Source organism: Solanum stenotomum, chromosome 2 (assembly GCF_019186545.1).
Source record: "Solanum stenotomum isolate F172 chromosome 2, ASM1918654v1, whole genome shotgun sequence".
In the NCBI taxonomy this organism is placed as follows: Eukaryota; Viridiplantae; Streptophyta; class Magnoliopsida; order Solanales; family Solanaceae; genus Solanum; species Solanum stenotomum.
Genome location: NC_064283.1, coordinates 68,523,178 through 68,541,921, shown reverse-complemented (window position 1 = coordinate 68,541,921; position 18,744 = coordinate 68,523,178). Strand labels below are relative to the sequence as shown.

Sequence of the window (18,744 nt, the reverse complement as noted above, 5' to 3'; positions counted from 1 at the left end):
GGGGGGGGGCTGGTTTGAGGGTAGAGATCAAATAAATTGATTTTTTCAATAATTTTTTTTTAATTAGAAGTTAGAAGAGAGTTTTGGAAAATGTTTTCCTTAAGTTTTGAAGGGAAGTCATTTTCCTTAAATTTGAGGAAAATGAGTTGATTTGGAAAACATTTTCCAAAACATTTAACCTAACCAAACATGAGAAAATTGTAAAACATTTTCCGGAAAATGTTTTCCTTCATACCAAACACACCCAATATGTAAAAATAATTTGTTTGAAATTCAAAAATGAAAAATTTCGACTCAATCGTCTATTGAGTGATGGTACTAGTGATGGACATGGTATGGTATGGTATGATACAATATTTGAAACTTCGGTACGGTAATTTCAGTATTCAGTTTCTAAAACTATTACTATACCAATTTAATGTGGTATGATTCAGTATTTTGAAGTTCGGTTTTGATATTTTATGGTATGGTAAATCGATAACCATAGTTTATTCAACTTTGACTCAGGGGCGGCTCTAATAAATCGGTGGGCTAAAGCCAAATTCGAATGGAGGCCTTAAATTCGAATATATTTTTTTATGAAGTTTATTATAACCAATTATTTAATCTTTCTTGAGACATAATACTCATAATTTATCAAACTTCTATTACTTCTTTGCTCTTTTATGAAAAGTATATATTTTCTACAAATAATACTCAATATTTTTTTTAAAAAAATATGTATAACATATTTATGTTTTTCTAAATGAGGCCCCTCAAATTTTGGGGCCTAAGGCGGTTGCTTTTTTCTCAAAGGGGAAGAGCCGCCACTGCTTTGACTAATATTCACTCGTATAATAGAGCTTTATGACTTTAACAATACAAAAAAAAAGGTCTCAATTATATCATACTTTGTTGCATATTTGTTATATACTTCGATATGATATTCAGTATTTCAATATGTTATTTCTAAATACCAAATATCATATCGAATATCAAATTTTTTAAAAATGTATACCATAATATCAAAACTACGATATTAAAAATTTCAATATGATATAATAATTTGATATGTACCATACCATGTCTACACTAGACGTTACTGTCTATTGGCTGTAAAAAGAAAAGGTTAGTATTACTGCAGTAAGAGGAGAAAGAAAAATACTGCTCTTTATGGGCCTGTACTACAGCCTACTGGCAAAACAGTTGTTATCAACATGGGATTTTTGCCTGTTGATGATTATTTGAATACTGCTTTTGGTTTTTTTTCTTGGTTTCATTCATTGCAGTCCCTTTCACTTCTCTTTAATCTAGCTACGATAATATATTCAATATAATTTCATGAGTTGAATCTAGAAAATAAGAATAACTTTAGGGTCCCACCGAGTGTTCATCCGAACCTCTTAAAAAGACATACACTATAAATATAAGGTAATTTTTTAAAGACATATATAGAGATTCTGAATTCGCTAAATATAAAGTAAAGACTGACTTAGTGGTTTGAAAAATTTAAAATTCACGTCAAGTTTAAATTCCAAATATTACATTTTTTTTGGGAATATAGTGAATCGGACCTTAATATCACTTTTGTTCTTGTACAACGTAGTCATTGTACTACAACTTCATTCTTTGGACATATTTGTTGTCTTAAACATCTGCCACTATTGAAGAGGATAGAGTGTATGCAGTCCTTAGTCCTATAATATTATAATCTTAAATATCACTCTTGCACAACATAGTCATCGTACTCCACTTCCATTCTTCGAGCATCTTCATTTCCTAAAAATGACATTAAACAACTCAGCCAGTCACTTCAAACCTTTTCATGCCTAAGTTCTTTCAAAACTCCACTGAAATTTCACTTAGTTGCTCTTTCCCAGCTTATTCTACTAATAATCTCATTTAATATCATCAACCTTTATAGACAACCTTGATTACCGTTGAATTATAATAGATTCTTTAAAAATACCCGAACATTCAATATATCATTTTTGAAAAGAATGAACAAAATAGCTATTAAAGCTATCTATTTCCTTTATAAACCTCAAATACCCGAAATCCACAACCTTAGTTACCATTGAATTATGACAGATCCTTTAAAAATACACGAACATCCACCATATCATTTTTGAGAAGTACCAATAATGTAGCTATTAAAACTAATCCCTTCGTCCACTTTTAATTGTCATGTTGCGTTTTTTGAAAGTCAATTTGATTAATTTACAAAGTGAAATTAAATTACATTAATTCGATATTTTAAACAAAAAATTTAAATATTCAAAAACTATATGAAAAATACTAGAAATTGTGATTTTTTACATATCAATATGATGAAAAATGTATGTTAATCTAAATATTAATCTTTGATTCTAGAAAATGAAATCATGACAATTAAAAGTAGACAGAGGGTTGTAGTATTTTTCTCTGTCTTTCAATAAAGTTGGTGCCTTTTTTAATCAATATCCAAAAATGTCAAAATTTTGAATAATTATGAATAAAGTTGTGGTACCCAATAATATTTATTTGAGTTGCTCAACTGTATATTTTTCTATTTTTGGAACCCTTTTGTTTCTATTATCACTTACCTCATTGGTCTAATACATTGTTTCTAATCATATTTTTGCATATACACTTTTTATTTATATTTTTTTAGTATAATGTTTGTTGACTTGAGATAAATTTAAACGGATTCATATAGTCGATCCCAACTAGCTGGAACTGAGGCGTAGTTGTTATGGTGTTTATATATGTGTGTTTAGAAATGAATTTTCAAGATTTTCTATGGGAATGCATAGTACTTGTTTGATAAAATGTTTCACTGAAAAAGCTTGATAGTGAATTCAAGAATGACAGTAGATAATTCAAGAAGCTCAATTTGGAGCAGAGAGCAAGATATAGCATTTGAAAATGCATTAGCAACTTATCCTGAGGATTCTGTAGATAGGTGGGAGAAAATTGCAGCTGATGTTCAAGGGAAAACCTTACAAGAGATTAAGAATCATTATGAAATTTTACTCGATGATGTGAGCCGGATCGAGTCTGGTTATGTTCCTTTGCCTTGCTACAGCTCTTCTTTTGACAGGTCTTTGTGCCATGATGGTGGTGAAAGAACAGGCAAGAAGAGTGGGGTTTCAGGGAGGTTAAACAGTGAGTCAAATGATGGAGGTAAATCTACTAAATTGGAGCAGGACCGGCGGAAAGGGGTTGCTTGGACGGAGGATGAGCACAGGTCAGTAACCGTTGAACTTCAGTTATTTCAGTACAATATTAAGCTTATTTATTGTATATTTGTTTGAGACAAGTGAGGCTTGCTCAAGTGGTCAAGCACCTCCACCATCATCCGGTAGGTTTAGGGTCGGGTAAGTCAGAACACTATTGATTTCTCCTCAAAAGATAAGAAAAGAAAGTATATTTGTAAGAAACTCAAGTGTTCATACCTTGTGTTTGAGGTTGCTACATGTCATTTAGGATAGTGTAGTGGTACTTTTTTTCCCTTCATGTTTCAGTGAATATAATCTTATCAAACTTAGCTTTATGCTCCTTCTGCCGAAAACTTTCTTTGCTTGGAAAGGTAATGACTGTCGACTGTTGTTATGAGGGTGTACTTCATGAAGTCATAGGACTAACTAAGCTGTTGCCAGACATTTGTTAAACTGTATTATCCTGCTGTCACTTTCAGAAAGTACTCTTTCGATGGGAGACATGGTCGATAGAGAAGCATTCCAAGTGATTCAGGGGTTTTTGCAAGTCTAATGTTAAGATTATAGATTTATGTTTATGCATAAGACAACAATTAGCCGATTACAGATTGATGTTTCTTTTCCTAATCCCTAGAGCTTTTCTTTGTCCAATTAATCAAGCTACCTGCATCTTAATCAGGCAATGGTTTTTCACTTGATTCACCTTTTTCATCCTAAAGTGCGCGTTGTACTTCTTGAAATTCCTGAAACTGGATCTTGTTTTGTAGCAATTGGACTTCTCATTTTGTTGGCCGTAAGAACCACGGTTGCAGAGAAAATAATTGAAGATGCATATTCTTTACTGAAATCTTCTGCATTCTAGATACCGTTTAACATCCTTCTGATATTTTGTACTGACTGACTTTTTCTTCATTTGCTGCATCTTTGTTGGTATGCAGATTGTTCCTTCTTGGACTGGAAAAATATGGGAAAGGTGATTGGCGAAGCATTTCAAGAAACTTTGTTGTGACAAGAACACCTACGCAAGTGGCCAGTCATGCCCAAAAATATTTCATCCGTTTAAACTCGATGAACAAGGATAGAAGACGAACAAGTATACATGACATTACTAGTGTTAATAACGGAGATGTCTCAGTACCTCAAGTTCCAATCACTGGCCAAACAATTGGTCCTTCTGGAAAATCCAACAAACAATCTCCAACAGCACCAATTGCTCCCATTGGAGTTGGCATATATGGAACAACGACCATCGGACAACCAGTAACAGGACCAATTGTTAACGTAGTTGATCAGAGGCAGATTCAGGATTTGGACATTATGGATTCGAGTTTGGGATTTTACTACAGCCAATCTTGATTTTCTGGGTACTTATCTAGGTAACTTTGTAACACATACAAAATTCGAGCCAAAGCTACTACTGGCTTCGGATGAAACCATAAGTTCAGCACTATATCCACCTCTGCAGATGGTACAACAGTGAATCTTTCTCCACCATACAAATCATACGGTGTCCAACCTCCAACTCCAGGAGCAGTGGTTGCTGGTGCACCTGTAAACACGAGCCCAACGATGCTTACGATGAAACACACATCTACACATTAGTGACATTTTTTTTAGAAACAATAAGTGTACAAAGGCAAACTAAAGAGTCTTGTGCTTATTCATGTTTGTGCAATCTTCTTCAATGGTGCATGAATAATACTATTTCTCAATGTCACATAAGCATTCACTCAAGACTTTGATCCAGTGGTAAGAGCAATATAATATTAGATTATATTACTGTGAATCTTTACAACGTAGTGGTAAGGTTGTGTATACACTATGTTCTCCAGATTCCACTTGTGAGATTACACTGGGTATATCCTTGTTGTTGTAATGAATCTTGCGTCTTCCTTTCTTGCATTTTAAATTTCTTATACCCACATTACACAAGAAAAAGTGATAGATTACAACTTAGTTAAAATTTTAAATTGATCCTTAGACCCGAAAAAATAAGGGTGAAAATGTTTTCCAGAAAAACAAGTTGTTTGTTACTTATTTCTTGTGTGTTAGAACGTAAGCAAAAAATACTATTCAAGAAATACTTGTATATAATCTAAACAAATACTATGAGATATGGTATGAATCAAAAGTTCAGTTATAAATCAAAGATCAATTTTTTTGTTAACTATATAAATTGAGGTGAAAGACCTAAAAGAAATCAATACTTAAGCCAGTTTAAGGTACAAGCATATGTGCATAAGGTACAATCAAATATGCACAAGGTACAATATGTGGAAAACCTATATTTCTCCGACAAAGAGACATAATATATAAATATGACTTTTAACTTGACCTTTTATGTGCATAAGTAAACACTTAAAATTATATAGAGTTAAATAAATTTACACACGTCTTACCTAGCATAATACACCTAGGCCGTCACGTAAAATGCAACTTGTGATGTAGGACACCAAATAGAATAAGTGTGTCTACTTATGCATATATCTAAATTGGAGGTGAAAGGGCAGATTTATGTATAGAAACTGTTTTTTTGTTGAAGAAAACAGAGATTTCTCTGCTGTCTTGTTTCCATTGCTCCAATGAGTCCACTGACCATTCAACTTCATTCTTCTGTATTCCCACTTACAAATCCAGCAAAACCCCAAACCACCATTTTCACTTTACCAAGCAGACCAAGAATCATGATTCCTCAAGCTACATTTTCTTCTTCATCAAATTCTCCTCTTTGGACCATTTCAGAGATAGTCAGGGCTGTTAATGGCAGAATCATCAAGTGGGGTCCACCTGGAACAATCTGTACGGACACCAGAACCCTTGAACCAGGACAATGGTTTCTCCCTCTTGTTGGGCAAAACTTTGATGCCCACAATTTCATTACCCCTAAATTGGCCACAAAAGGGTGTGTTGGAGTGATTGGGAACTGGGTTTGTGAGGGTTGGAACAATGGGTTTGTACAAGTAGAGGGAGACACTATGAGTTCTTTAGAAAGATTGGGTTTTTATGCAAGAAACATGTTTACTGGTTGTTTAATTGGTTTAACAGGAAGTGTAGGGAAGACCACTACAAAGACTATGGTGGCATTGGCTTTGGAGAGTGTTGGAACTGTTTATTATAGTCCAGGGAACTGGAATACCGAGATTGGGGTTGCGTTATCGCTTATTGGGATGTCGAGGGATGTGGGGTTTGGGGTTTTGGAGATGGGGATGAGCAAGAAAGGAGAAATCTTGGAGCTGTCCAGGATGTGTAGACCAGATGTAAGGGTGATTCTAAATGTGAATGCTGCACATTTGGAGAATTTTGCCAACTTGGAGGAGGTTTCCGTGGCGAAAGGGGAGATTTTAACAGAAGCAATGCCAGGGGATGTGTGTGTATTGAATGGTGATGATCCCCTTGTCATGAGCCTCCCAGTTCCAGTTGGAGTTAAGAAGGTGGCTGCTGTTTAGTTTTTTTTAAATTGTTCTTTATATTGATTTTCTTTGTGATTGGTGGTGAAGCTGGGATTCAACATGTGTAGTATATATACATTAAAAGAAAATTTAGCTATCTAAACAGTGTGAATTTTCAGCGAAGGGGATGTTGATTGGACACAAGGTGTCTCCACCACTGTTTGTGATCAAGCTTCTTTTGTGTTGGTCACTGAATTAGTTCTCAGCGTCTGAACTAGCTGATAAGAGTTACATGCGATGCAGATACCACTGTTCTTTCCTTGCATTCTAGTATTGGTAGGTAATCTTGAAATGAAAATTTCTACTTTGAATCTTGCATATGAAAGGACAGAGAACACTTCTTCCAATTTTAGATGTTTTTGATAGTAAATCTCATTAATGTGCATCTAGTGAGGGGTGTGGGATCCATATCGGATTTGGTCCAGCACCGACCGAATCTGGTATGGATGCCACACCCATGTCGTGTCGACACGGGTGAGTCCTAGCAACTTAGCTCATTACATCCTTGTTATTTGTTAGATACAGTTCTATATTAGGAGATAAGAGCCGAAAAACATGAATCCTGTTGCTTTTTATCTTTATATACTGTGAAACTATGATGGCTTGGCTCAGGAGTCTACTTTTGGTTATATTTCTTGATTTCATTTTCTCTTTTCTTGCTCAAGGTGGTATTTGGTCGAAAGTTGGGCTGTGATGTTCGTTTAGTTTCTTCACAAATCATAGACGGAGGTCGCAGAGTAGAAATTGTTCTAGAGGGGTTCAACGAGATGTAAGTTCATCAGAACCTTTTTCCAACCATTCTGTAGAGCATGCTATTCGCATTGGCTCAAAACTTGAACTATTACAACCTGGTTTGAACATTTTCAGAATACTAAACTTTTATAATTCCCTTATATTGTTATATTTTCCAAATTGTTGTAAAAATATGGTTTACTGTTATTGATGTAAATTGTATATATTTTTGTGTTCTTTATCGGGAAGGGCTTATACAAGCAGGCCTTCATCTTTTGTCTCTTTGGTGTGACTTAGATGTTATTAATTAGATATAAAGTGCGACAGAAGTCACCATCCCCTCTTTTCATAGCTAATAGAGAAGAGACTTTTGTAATTCTTACATCTGTTGTTAGCGCTACACTCGATTCTTGAACAAAATGAGCTTTACTTTCTTAAAACAGATATGTTATGTAATTTTCAATGTACAAGGTCAGTACTACCACAGATTAAAGAACTTAGGTTGACGAAATATCCTTAGAAATTGTCTTATCAAGGAAATGCCTTTCTTCATTTAGGCTATTTTAATCTGAAACACAAATAACTTGCGTTATTCATTACAACAATTGATCCACTGTTATTTACTAGTATTTACAGTTCTATTTATTTGACATGTTGATAAAAATTCAGGGTTAAATTCATAATCTCCAGTCCTGGCTTGCATTTGGCCGTTAATGCATGTGCAGCTGCTGCTGTCGCTAGTGCTCTTGGCGTTCCTCTTGCTCTAGCTGGAAAGTCCTTATCCAGATTTATACCTGTTCACCGAAGATCAGAGCTTGAAGTAACCGAGAATGGGATTACAATAATAAATGATGTTTATAATGCAAGTCCAGCCAGTTCTCAAGCTGCAATTGACTTGTTAAGAAACTTTGACTGCAAAGGTAAACGAGTTGCTATACTCGGAGACATGCTTGAACTTGGTCCAGCAGAGTTCAAGTTTCATGAGTTGATGCTACAGAGTTGCTGCGATGCTCAGTTTGATGTGGTTGCACTTGTTGGAATGAGGTTTGTACGTGCAGCTGAGAGTATAGACTTTGGGCCAGATACAAAACTGGTGTGTACTACTGATGCTCACCAGATGGCTTCTAAAATCACCGATTATCTAAATAGTGGTGATGTCGTCCTTGTCAAAGGCAGTCGTCAAATAGGAATGGAGGTAATTGTCGATGCAGTTAAGTCTATCCACTTTGGTGTCCCACTTTGCCATGCAGTAATGAGCAAATGTGACTAATAGAAGATTCTGCAATGTGATCGTGCTAGAAAAAAAACAGTATGCTGGTTCAACTTTGTTCGAGTTCTTTTTCAAGACCTCCGTGTAGCTCAGGGCCAGCAGCTGGCGTTTATGCTGGCATAAGGATAGGTCATTAGCCATCTGCTGTAGCCATACGAGTTGGCTTTCAGGTGACAAGCTCTTTGTATTGCTTAAGCTACTCGGTAGAAGCCCTTGCTAAAGATGCTTTCTTCAGTTCAGTATCATGACGAAAGATTATAAGGATTGGAAAACTTACGGTTGGTATCTATGGATGAAGTGCCTCTTTACGGATACTTTCTGCAATGTTACCACCATAGGGTTCAATAAAATCGTATTCTTACTCGAGGAACGACACTCCAGAAATCAGCTTATTGTTCAAGAAGCCACATATGGTAATGACAAAAAAGGCTTCTGAAAATATACTCCTTGTTGCCAGAGTACTTCACTCACTTCCTTACGAGACTTGGGAAATATTTTGAGTTGATAACTGCAAGCTGCAATAGGATGTGAGTTTGCTAAACCATAGCCAGATCTTTGTGATATCATGGGAGGTTAATTGTTGCAAGGTGACGAGTGAAGGGTCAAAAACACACCTAAAGTATTTCAATTTTCTGAGTTTCGTTGTTGAACTATCAACTGTGTGAGTTTTCCTATTTTAACTATCACGAAATGTTTATTGAAACACACCTCAGCAATCAGTTGTTCACTTTAACAACTTTTCCTATCTGAATGATGGTAATGTTTCAAATAGGAAAAGTGAACAACCGATAGTTGAAGCGTGTTTCGATAAACATTTGATGGGAAAAGTAAACACTTGATAGTTCTGCAACATTTATTATTCATATCCCTAAAGATTAGCTATTCGATTCCCCCAAACACTTTGATAACTACAACAATAGTAATTATGGGATTGGTGTTGTTTGTCTTATTTTTTAGAGTTGTGAGCAACTTTTTGTAATTGTTTTTTCCCATTTGTCTAAATTTTGATGGATATTGTATAGAATTACTCAGTATTTGTTTGACACAAAATTCTCCTTTTATAATGAACTAGATAATATATTATCCAAAAACTTTTAATATAATATTTTAATAAAAATTTCTAGTAACACAATAATGATCTTTTTAAAGCATAAACATAGCCACAAGAAAAAGCCATTAAACAAGAAAATAACTTGTTCAAAAACTAGATTTTGGTTGGGTTAGATAAATTATAGTTGGAAGGAGCCTAAATCGACCCCCTTCGTTTTTACTTTGAAAAAAACAGTAAGGAGTAAGGAGATTAAACTCTCTCGGATGAGACTAAGCAGCTACCGACCGTTCCGACGGAATAATGAATTATTAATTAGCGGGTTCATATTTTTTTTATCTAAAATATAAAAAAAGTACTTTATAAGTTATTTTCTAAATTTGATATACAACTTTTAATTCAACTTAAAATTTTCAAATAAAAAAAAATTATCTCGAAAAAAATAAAATAATTTTTATGATCAAATGGGTCGGATTGTTCTATGAACCAACCCGTTTGCCGCCAATAATGCCCAGCTATATAAATATGCCGAAACTGTAACCCTTCCTCCGTCCTTTACAATACTAAATCATCGCTCTGTTTTTCAACTGTGCAAAAAATGCAGGTAAATTCATAAATTATTAACCTCAATTTCATATTTTCAGTTTCGATTACTTGAAATAAGATCTGCGTACTCTCTATCATCGTTAGGATTATACTGGATATGTTGTTGTTGTTGTTTGTTAAACTCGTCAAATTCAATTTCAGTTTCAATTTATTTATAAATTTGTTTATTTTATCTTCCACCAAGACCTGATTTTTTTTTCCAGAACCCTAGTTTTTTTTCCTGTTCAGTGTGTCTTTGAAATGTTTTTCTGTTTGTTAATTTGTTGGATGAATATGTGATTAAAGTGTGTTTAATTTCTCGATGCAGGCTAGTGATAGGTTCAATATCAACTCTCAGCTTGAGCACTTGCAAGCTAAATACGTTGGAACAGGACATGCCGACTTGACTCGATTGTAAGTTTTTGTTTTTGATGAAGTAAGGGGAATTTGTTAGAAGGCATAAAAAGATGCAAGAAAGTAGACGAAAATAGGTAGTTAGATTCATAACAAGTGGATCTATACTAAGGCGTAATGAAATTCGAAAGAAATTGCATTATTTATAGGGGTGAGATAGTTTTAGCTGAAAAGATTAAGGCATTTAGCCTCGAGGGAGTAGGTTGGAGTTGAGATGCTATGGAAACACCTTTGATTTATTTCTGTTCAAATACACCAAAATATTACTACTGGTATTGTTCTCCAGATCTTTTTGATGGCTTTGTCAACTCCCTTAAAACACTAACTAACACTAGCATAGGCTAACTTTAACAGTATTCTCAAAGGTGCTCTTAAAGCGTGCTTTAGCCCGGTTGAGCGCTTTGTCTCGTTTAATGTGTGCTTCAGTGTCCTCATCTAGCCTCTAAGAAATACTTTTCCTTGACAATGAAGGTGACATTAAACAATTAAAATCTTACTTTATTGTTATTTTTTTCAATTTCTTTGTCCATATATTTGTTATTCATGCTTGTAATTATTAGTCTTGGACTAAACATAAATATTTGTATTTTTCTCCATTTGTGCCTTTTTTCATTAGATCCCCATGCTTTATTTGTGCTTTGCGCTTAAAGCCCCAACGGACCTTAGAGCTATTTGACGTTTTTCACATTTGTTAACACTGGATTTAATGTTTGTGGCATCGCCCATTTCAGACCGAAAATAGAATAGAAGAGGCTCCATATCTCCTTTGCAATAGAACAAATGAAGGGAAAAGTGGTTGATACTTTCTGCATACTGCTGGCACATGTAGCATCTGTTTAGTAGAACAATTTTCCTCTTGCAGTAGTTTTCATGAGTGAGACATATCCCCTTAGAGCTAACTAGGTGAAGCAAATCACCCTGGTAGGCACCTTAGTTCTCCAAATATGCATTTAGAGCTAATTATTAATCATTCCATTCTGAGCACAATGGTGTGTGTAACCATCTCTAAAGTCTAATCTGAAGCACTGAATGCTTTCATGTGTTTTTGGTTATTTCTATTGATTTCTCAAAAATCTGAAGCACTTGGATGCTTTAGACTTTAGAGAATATATGAATGAAGGTGAGAATCAATTAGACAAAAGGATAACAACCTTAAGAATTGATGAAGTCTGTGAATATATATCAAGACAATTTGAAGAATTGTGTAATGAAAAAGGCACTGCTAGACAATTAACTATTCCTTGCACACCTCAACAAAATGGTGTAACAGAAAGGAGGAATAGAACACTATTGGACATGAAAGCAAATTTACCCATCTCCTTCCGGGAGAATGCGTTATTGACTGCAACCTACATATTAAACAAAGTGACTTCTAAGAAATGTATCTTTATAAGATACTCAGAACTCTCTAAAGAGTATGTGTTTATTAGTGAATCGGAAGATGGAAGTATTACTGAAATTGAATGATGATGTCACATTTCTAGAAAATGATTTTCCAAGGAAGGAGAGCCCTCTTTATGAACTGCTGAATCACGAGATGTTACATGTTGTTTTGGCATGTTTGTAATTTACCTATTTCTGTTTTCGTTGAAATTGAGGTTCTTTATTCTAACTATGGTTTTGTAGGTGGATTATCTATAATCTCTGATTGACATTTATTGACTATGTTTAGAGTTTATTATTTTAGTCTAATAACTTTGGAGATACTGATGTTTTGGATTTTATTTATTTGTCTTAGTGAGTGGGCAGTGAACATTCAGCGTGACAGTTACGCATCTTATGTTGGACACTACCCAATGTTGGCATATTTTGCCATTGCAGAAAATGAATCAATTGGAAGAGAGCGCTACAATTTTATGCAGGTTTGTGCTTGTTAGCGATGCTTATCTTGTTTTGCAGTTACTTTGATTTTTAGATCTTAATATGCTGGCTTGGATAAGGCAGGTTTTTAACTGCTTTTAGTGTACAGTTCTGCGTTCTATTCACCAACTAGTTAATGGAAGTTGCTGCGTTGATGTTAAGACTATAGGTTGCATTGCAGAACAAGTTGTAGCACTTCTTGATGCCCTTTTTTGTTTTAAGTCCTCTTCCAGTGAAAGTATTTAGCCATTCAATGCAAGGTTTTCTAGTGTGTTTTTAGGATTTGACTACCATGTGTTACATTGTGCTTTTAAAGGATGCTCAAGAGTGATGGCTTCTTAGATGTGGCTAGGAAGTAACTAAATATAAAGACTAAGACTCATTTGAGGCTACTAAGTAACTAAATATTCAGCAATAGCTTTAGAAAGATCGTTACAAAAAGGTTGTCACATATGCGCAAGTCTATCACTCCTTAGTGACCCAAAATGCGCACACTTCGACCTTTTATGCTGTATTGCACTCTTTTGTGGTACTCATCTTCATTTTCTGTGTAGTTGTACTGGGAATGTCATTCCGTGAGTGTCGAAACAAAGTGATGTTTTTTTTGTATAGTTTGCTCTCTTTTCTTTTTTACTTTTGGGAAAAGAAAGCGTTTTTGGTTTAGATCAAAACAGATGGATTTATTGCATTTTCATATGCTTGTGTGGAGTCATGAGTTAAGTGTTTGTTCTCTGGATTAATAATGGAAGTTTTGTCCAGTTTTTAGCCCAAGAAAACAAACATATCCATGTTTGCTGATATTAAGGGTATAAATGATGAAGTTCAATAATAAAAAAACTAAATATAGTCAACTTGTTTGTTAGAAATCATCAAGTTATCAAGATAACAGAAAGATATGAACTCTAGTAGTAAGTAACACAGGGTAGCTACATCTAATGTGGAGGGAACATTTTTTGGAACGGAAGAAAACATGAAGTCCTTTTGACTGAAGTATTCAAAAATAGAGTTTTTTGTGAGTATATACTAGGTGGTACAACCTTCCTCAGGTAGAAGTTTTGAAAAATGACTATCTTGTGAAAGTCTTAACTACTGTGATGTAGAGCTCCCGTTAGACTACCTGTTTCTCTTCTTGTTATTCTTAGAGGTTATACCTTGTTAAACACAACTTCTTTTGCTATGTTGCCACTTAAAAAATTTCAACGGACAGAGGTTGTTCAGAAAATATAAAGAAAGGAGACTTCTCCCCATTGTATACGTTTTCGGAAAGGCTACAGTAGACATGCAGTTGCAGTTTTCATGAAGCTAGTCGGATTCTCGACTTAATCCCACTTGTGGATGTTTGCATGACCACCTGTTGAATGCAATAATTTTTAAGCTACTAATCTGGAAGGCCAACCACTTCCTGAATATTTCAGTGTCGATGGAGGCCTTAGCTGTTTCACGTAGAAGACAGAATCTTCCTGAATATCACAAATTTATTTTTGAATATATGATGTTCTGTGAGTATGCATCCTTGATTTTGGTCTTCTACAATTACTCACAATCCTGTATTTGTGCTTGTGCAGAAAATGCTGTTGCCTTGTGGTCTTCCACCTGAAAGGGAAGACGATTAAGAGTTGCAACGGATAGCACACCCTTTCAGACTCAGACCTTGCCAAGCCAAGCTTAAACCTTGCTGCTTTAATCTCCAGTTCATAACATGTAAGGTTGATTTGATATGAAAGATTTGACTTGTATTAATTTGAGTGATCTAGCAAAAGCACATTTTGAGTTGTTTTTTCATGTTCAACTATCATATATATATACATTTCATGTTCATTAGTTGTTTTTTTGCTCAAGTGCCTAAGAGAGGTGTCGAACATCGAGTAGCTGCTCTATAGTTGTGGTAAACGTTTTTGGTAGAAATTCAGTTGGAATATTTGAACTTTAACCCGGCCCCCAAAATATCCAAATGGCCAGCTGATGTCTAAAAATATCACCCCGAGTGCTAAAATCCACATTGTGGCTTGGGTAGGGCTAATCTATATTGAAGGTTTTAATGTGTTGGCTTACGTAGTGGATAAAGTTATCTGATACATGTCATTGGTAGGAGGTAACATGTATAGATACTTGAAATAAACTCAATTAGCATTCAACTATAAAAACTCAATCCAAAAGGGGGACATGAATACCTCATAAGCTCATCAATGTATTGTGAGGAAACACTACAATTGAGACAATTATGAGAATTACTTCTTAATGGAACCTGTGAAAGCTAGTATAGTCTGTATAGTTGTGAGTATGAGAAGTATGATGGCCGCCACAGTTGAAGCTCCTACCCAAGGATTACTAAAATAATTGTGTTTCAAATTTGCCTTCATTCTATTCCATGGTTTTTCACAATGTTCAACTGCTTTTCTGCATTCTTCTTTGTAATAGAAGTTGGAATAAATAGAGACTCCATTTCCAATTTTGTTGAAGATGCTAGCTACTTCTTTGTCCTCTCCTATCCAGTTCTCTATGATTCCTTTTTGGCGAAGAAAATTCACATCTTTATCTGAGTCAATAAGATAATCCATGAAAGTTGCAAAATCACTGAAATATTTTGGTTGTACATCAATTGATTGTTGCTCATAAGCAATGAGATTTCGCAGGAGGATTTCTGTATCATCTTCGACTTGAAAACAAGGAATTGTCATCAATCCATTCTCGAACTTTATACTGTCAAATAAATTTGTGTTATCCCCAAGGTCGTCTTCTTTAACGAAGCTAACTCCAGCTTCGAAAAGCTCTGTTGCATTTGGCATGACTGTATGCCATGTTATGCCATCTTTTGAGTTTTTCATGGGATTCCCATAACATGAAAATATGTGTTCTACATGAAGTAAATGTTTGATATTTTCTGCATTACATTCTATCTCTCCAAAGGATTCAGGGGTGATTTTTGACAAGTCAATGAAAAAGTAAACGAATTAATCGCCAGTATTGCCAATGGTAAATCATCATCTTGCTTTGTCATGTGATGAAGCTTGTCGAGGACAAAGAAAGGAAGTTGGTTTTCTAGTAAGATCAAGTCTCTGAATATGTAACAATCTTTAGTATTGATAATTTCTTCTTCTCCTTGTAGACACATTTCACAGTATTCTCGAATAAACTCAACCACAAAACAACCATCAAGCAATAACATTTGGCAAAATTGACTATCATTGCCAAGCTCGTCTATATCTTCGTAACACTTTATTGCTTCCTCATTCAGTTCCTTCAATTCATTGATGCAACTTTCCACATCAAGCCCCTCTTTTTGTTGAAGAAACCTTCGTAGGTATAATAGTTTGTGCTTTTCCATTGGATGAAGTTGAGGATTTTTTCTTATGGTAAGGACCGATAGAGATCATCTTTGGTGTATAAGCATCTGGATTTGATTCACGTAGCCCTACATTTACTTTGAATATGGTACACGATTCAATAGATGAATAGTCCAAATCCTCAAACATTTCATCAAAGATTTGATTTATAGATTTCTTTGTTTTTGACCATAATGGATCGTGACCATTTGTTTCCTTTATGTCGATTAAATGATCTACTTTCCTCCCTTCTTCTATCTATAATAAGACTCATTGTTAAAATTCAACACATTCACACGATGAATATTGTAAAGATCGATGCATATGATAAAACCATGACTAGTGAATGTGTTAGGACCATGAGATAGACCTAAAATTACATCGAAGCAAATGGAAAAAATTGTTTTATATAGTTGAGAGAGACCTCATCATTTTCAGTTTGAGGAAGTAGTGGAATTTGATCATCTATTGAGGTCATCTCAATGGAGTGTGCCGTCCCTTTTTCTTCAACTCTAATTCCTACATAAGATATGCATCCCAAATTAATGACAAATTGAGGGAGTATTAGATAATATAACGACATTTATATTAGTGCTGTCAAATAATTGTCGCAAAATCCTTTGCGTAAAACATTTAAAAATTACCTTATTTTGTTGTTCATAAATTGAAAATGGACTTGTTGGAGTGTACTTGAGTTTCTTCAGGAATTAAGTATAAGAGATGGAGAATATAAACTTCTATATGAGTACTATTTATATATATTACTAACATGAAATAATGTACATTTGAGAAAAGTATCATAGAATAAATTAAATAAAGCTTTGGTATCATAGAATAAAGTGTAATGACATTACATTTAAGAAACATACCATAGAATAACACCTTTAAGTGTGTGTTGAAGCCACCATTTATTCTTAAATTTGCTATCAAGTTAAGTTGAAGAACACTTTTAGAGTGTGTTTGGTATGACAATTTTTTTTTCTTGAAAAAGAAGTGAGTGTCTCTTTTAGTTTTTAACGTTTGATAAATAAGTTGAATATATATATATATATATGTGTGTGTTTGAAAATATTTGTATAAAATCTAAGCAACCACTATTTAGGTCGGCTTGGGGGCTAGAGATGTGAGGGTGTAGGGATGAGCACTATGGGGTTAGCTGGTAGTGTGTGTGTTGGAGGGTAGATATTAGACCGTTATTAAACAATAACTAAACTATATTTTATATTTTTTAATAGGCAAAAAATGAGCTAAAACGGGGGAATATTGCATAGTTTTCTTTAGGATTGGGCATAGAATATTGAAAATTGAATTACCGAATCTAACCAATAGCGACCATCTTTGATGTATATACAACTGGATTTGATTTATGTTGCCACACATTTACTTTGAATATGGTACACGATTGAATAGATGAATTGTCTAAATTTTCAAACATTTCATCAATTCTTTCCTTTATGTCGACTAAATGATCCACTTTCCTCCCTTCTTCTATCTGTTATAGAAAAGAGTGAGAAATTTTAAAACGTTTATTAGAAACAAAGGGTAAATATACTCTTCAACTTTGTGATCTAGGTTGGATATATCTTTCGTTAAAAAAGTGTTGCATATATATACCTTTGTCGTTTAACAATTAATGATGCATATATATCCTTTTTGTCAACAAGATGAATTAACAAAATAATCTAAAACAAATTTATATATATATGTAGTTGAGAGAGATCTCATCTTTTTCAGTTTGAAGAAAGCAGTGTAATTTAGTTTGTCTATTGACGTAATCTCAATGGAGTGTGTCATCCTTCTTTCTTTAACTCTAATTCCTACAAAAAAAATTAATTTATATATTATTAATATAATCATTGCAGAATTGATTTGAAAGGAGAAGACAAAGCAAAAAGGAAATTAATTTTAATTTTCGTGTTAAATTACTAGCTTTATGAAAGAATTCTATATACATGTCTTGTCATAACATCTAAAAAATAAACTACGATCTTTAAAAAAATAAAAAGTCCAGGAAGGAATATATACATAATTGCCTAATATATAAATAAGTATATAAACAATGTAACATGAGGTAGCAAATTAAGCATAAATTAATACAATATAAAGGGTGCATGTGTTAAAGCTAAAGTGCAATATATATAATGTATAAAACATTTAAAAATAATTACCTCTTTGATTTATAAATTGAAAATGGACTTGTTGGAGTGTACTTGAGTTTCTTCTTAAATTTTTCTTTGCTCAACTTTTATGAAGGTGAAGAATGAGAGATTGAGAATATAAAATTATATATGATTATATATAGATTTTTCTTTGGGTGATTGCAAGCCTACCTATATTACTAACATGAAATAATGTATCTTTTGAGAAAAGTATCATAGAATATATAAAGCTTTAGTATCATAGAATAAAGTGAATGACATTTACATTTAAGAAAACATATTATTGATAACACTTTAAGTGTGTCTTGAAGCCACCATTTATTCTTAAATTTGATATCAAGTTTTTTTAAAGGACACTTTTAGGGTGTGTTCGGTACGACAAAGTTAGATGTTATTTATTCTGGAAAATGAAAGAGTTTCTTATTCATTTTTTTTATATTCGAAAAAGGCCAAAGGGTTAAAAGTACTCTTCAACTATTGGAAATGAATTAAATACACCCATCGTATGATTTTGGGGTAAAAAATATTCTTACCGTAGTAGTGACTCACTTTTACCCCTCAAAACTAACAACCACTTTCTATATTTATTTATTATTTATACTCAACATTCTACATGACATATTTAAGATTATAAGATTTAGTAACGGAATGAAAGATGTGCAGAATTGTTTCCTAGCGTTAAATATGTGTAAAATTAAATATACACTTATAACTTATAAGTAACA

At 33.9% G+C, this 18,744-nt stretch overlaps 3 protein-coding genes and 1 pseudogene across 4 annotated transcripts in view; 3 read left to right on the top strand and 1 right to left on the bottom strand.

Annotated features, from left to right (window-relative positions):
- The first annotated feature begins 2,699 nt into the window (after positions 1-2,699).
- LOC125854611 (transcription factor SRM1) lies at positions 2,700-5,060 on the top strand. Its single transcript, XM_049534195.1, has 2 exons — positions 2,700-3,208; positions 4,118-5,060. The coding sequence occupies exons 1-2, from the start codon at positions 2,826-2,828 to the stop codon at positions 4,533-4,535; spliced, it is 801 nt and encodes a 266-aa protein (XP_049390152.1). The 5' UTR covers positions 2,700-2,825; the 3' UTR covers positions 4,536-5,060.
- A 675-nt stretch (positions 5,061-5,735) lies between these two features.
- Positions 5,736-9,063, top strand: LOC125854602 (uncharacterized). Its single transcript, XM_049534186.1, has 3 exons — positions 5,736-6,610; positions 7,294-7,397; positions 8,030-9,063. The coding sequence occupies exons 1-3, from the start codon at positions 5,762-5,764 to the stop codon at positions 8,628-8,630; spliced, it is 1,554 nt and encodes a 517-aa protein (XP_049390143.1). The 5' UTR covers positions 5,736-5,761; the 3' UTR covers positions 8,631-9,063.
- A 1,522-nt stretch (positions 9,064-10,585) lies between these two features.
- LOC125854618 (uncharacterized protein At4g14342) overlaps positions 10,586-18,744 on the top strand; it is a 24,891-nt gene continuing 16,732 nt past the window's right edge. Inside the window, exons 1-3 of one of the 2 annotated variants that reach the window (XM_049534204.1) lie at positions 10,586-10,677; positions 12,416-12,539; positions 14,103-14,318. In XM_049534204.1, coding sequence (XP_049390161.1) covers positions 10,586-10,677; positions 12,416-12,539; positions 14,103-14,150 — 264 coding nt within the window. In that variant the 3' untranslated portion in view covers positions 14,151-14,318. Of the gene's footprint in view, positions 10,678-12,415; positions 12,540-14,102; positions 14,319-18,744 lie in introns of those variants that run through there. The other variant, XM_049534203.1, reaches the window with a different exon arrangement.
- Positions 14,766-18,744, bottom strand: part of LOC125854578 (putative UPF0481 protein At3g02645) — a 6,488-nt pseudogene continuing 2,509 nt past the window's right edge.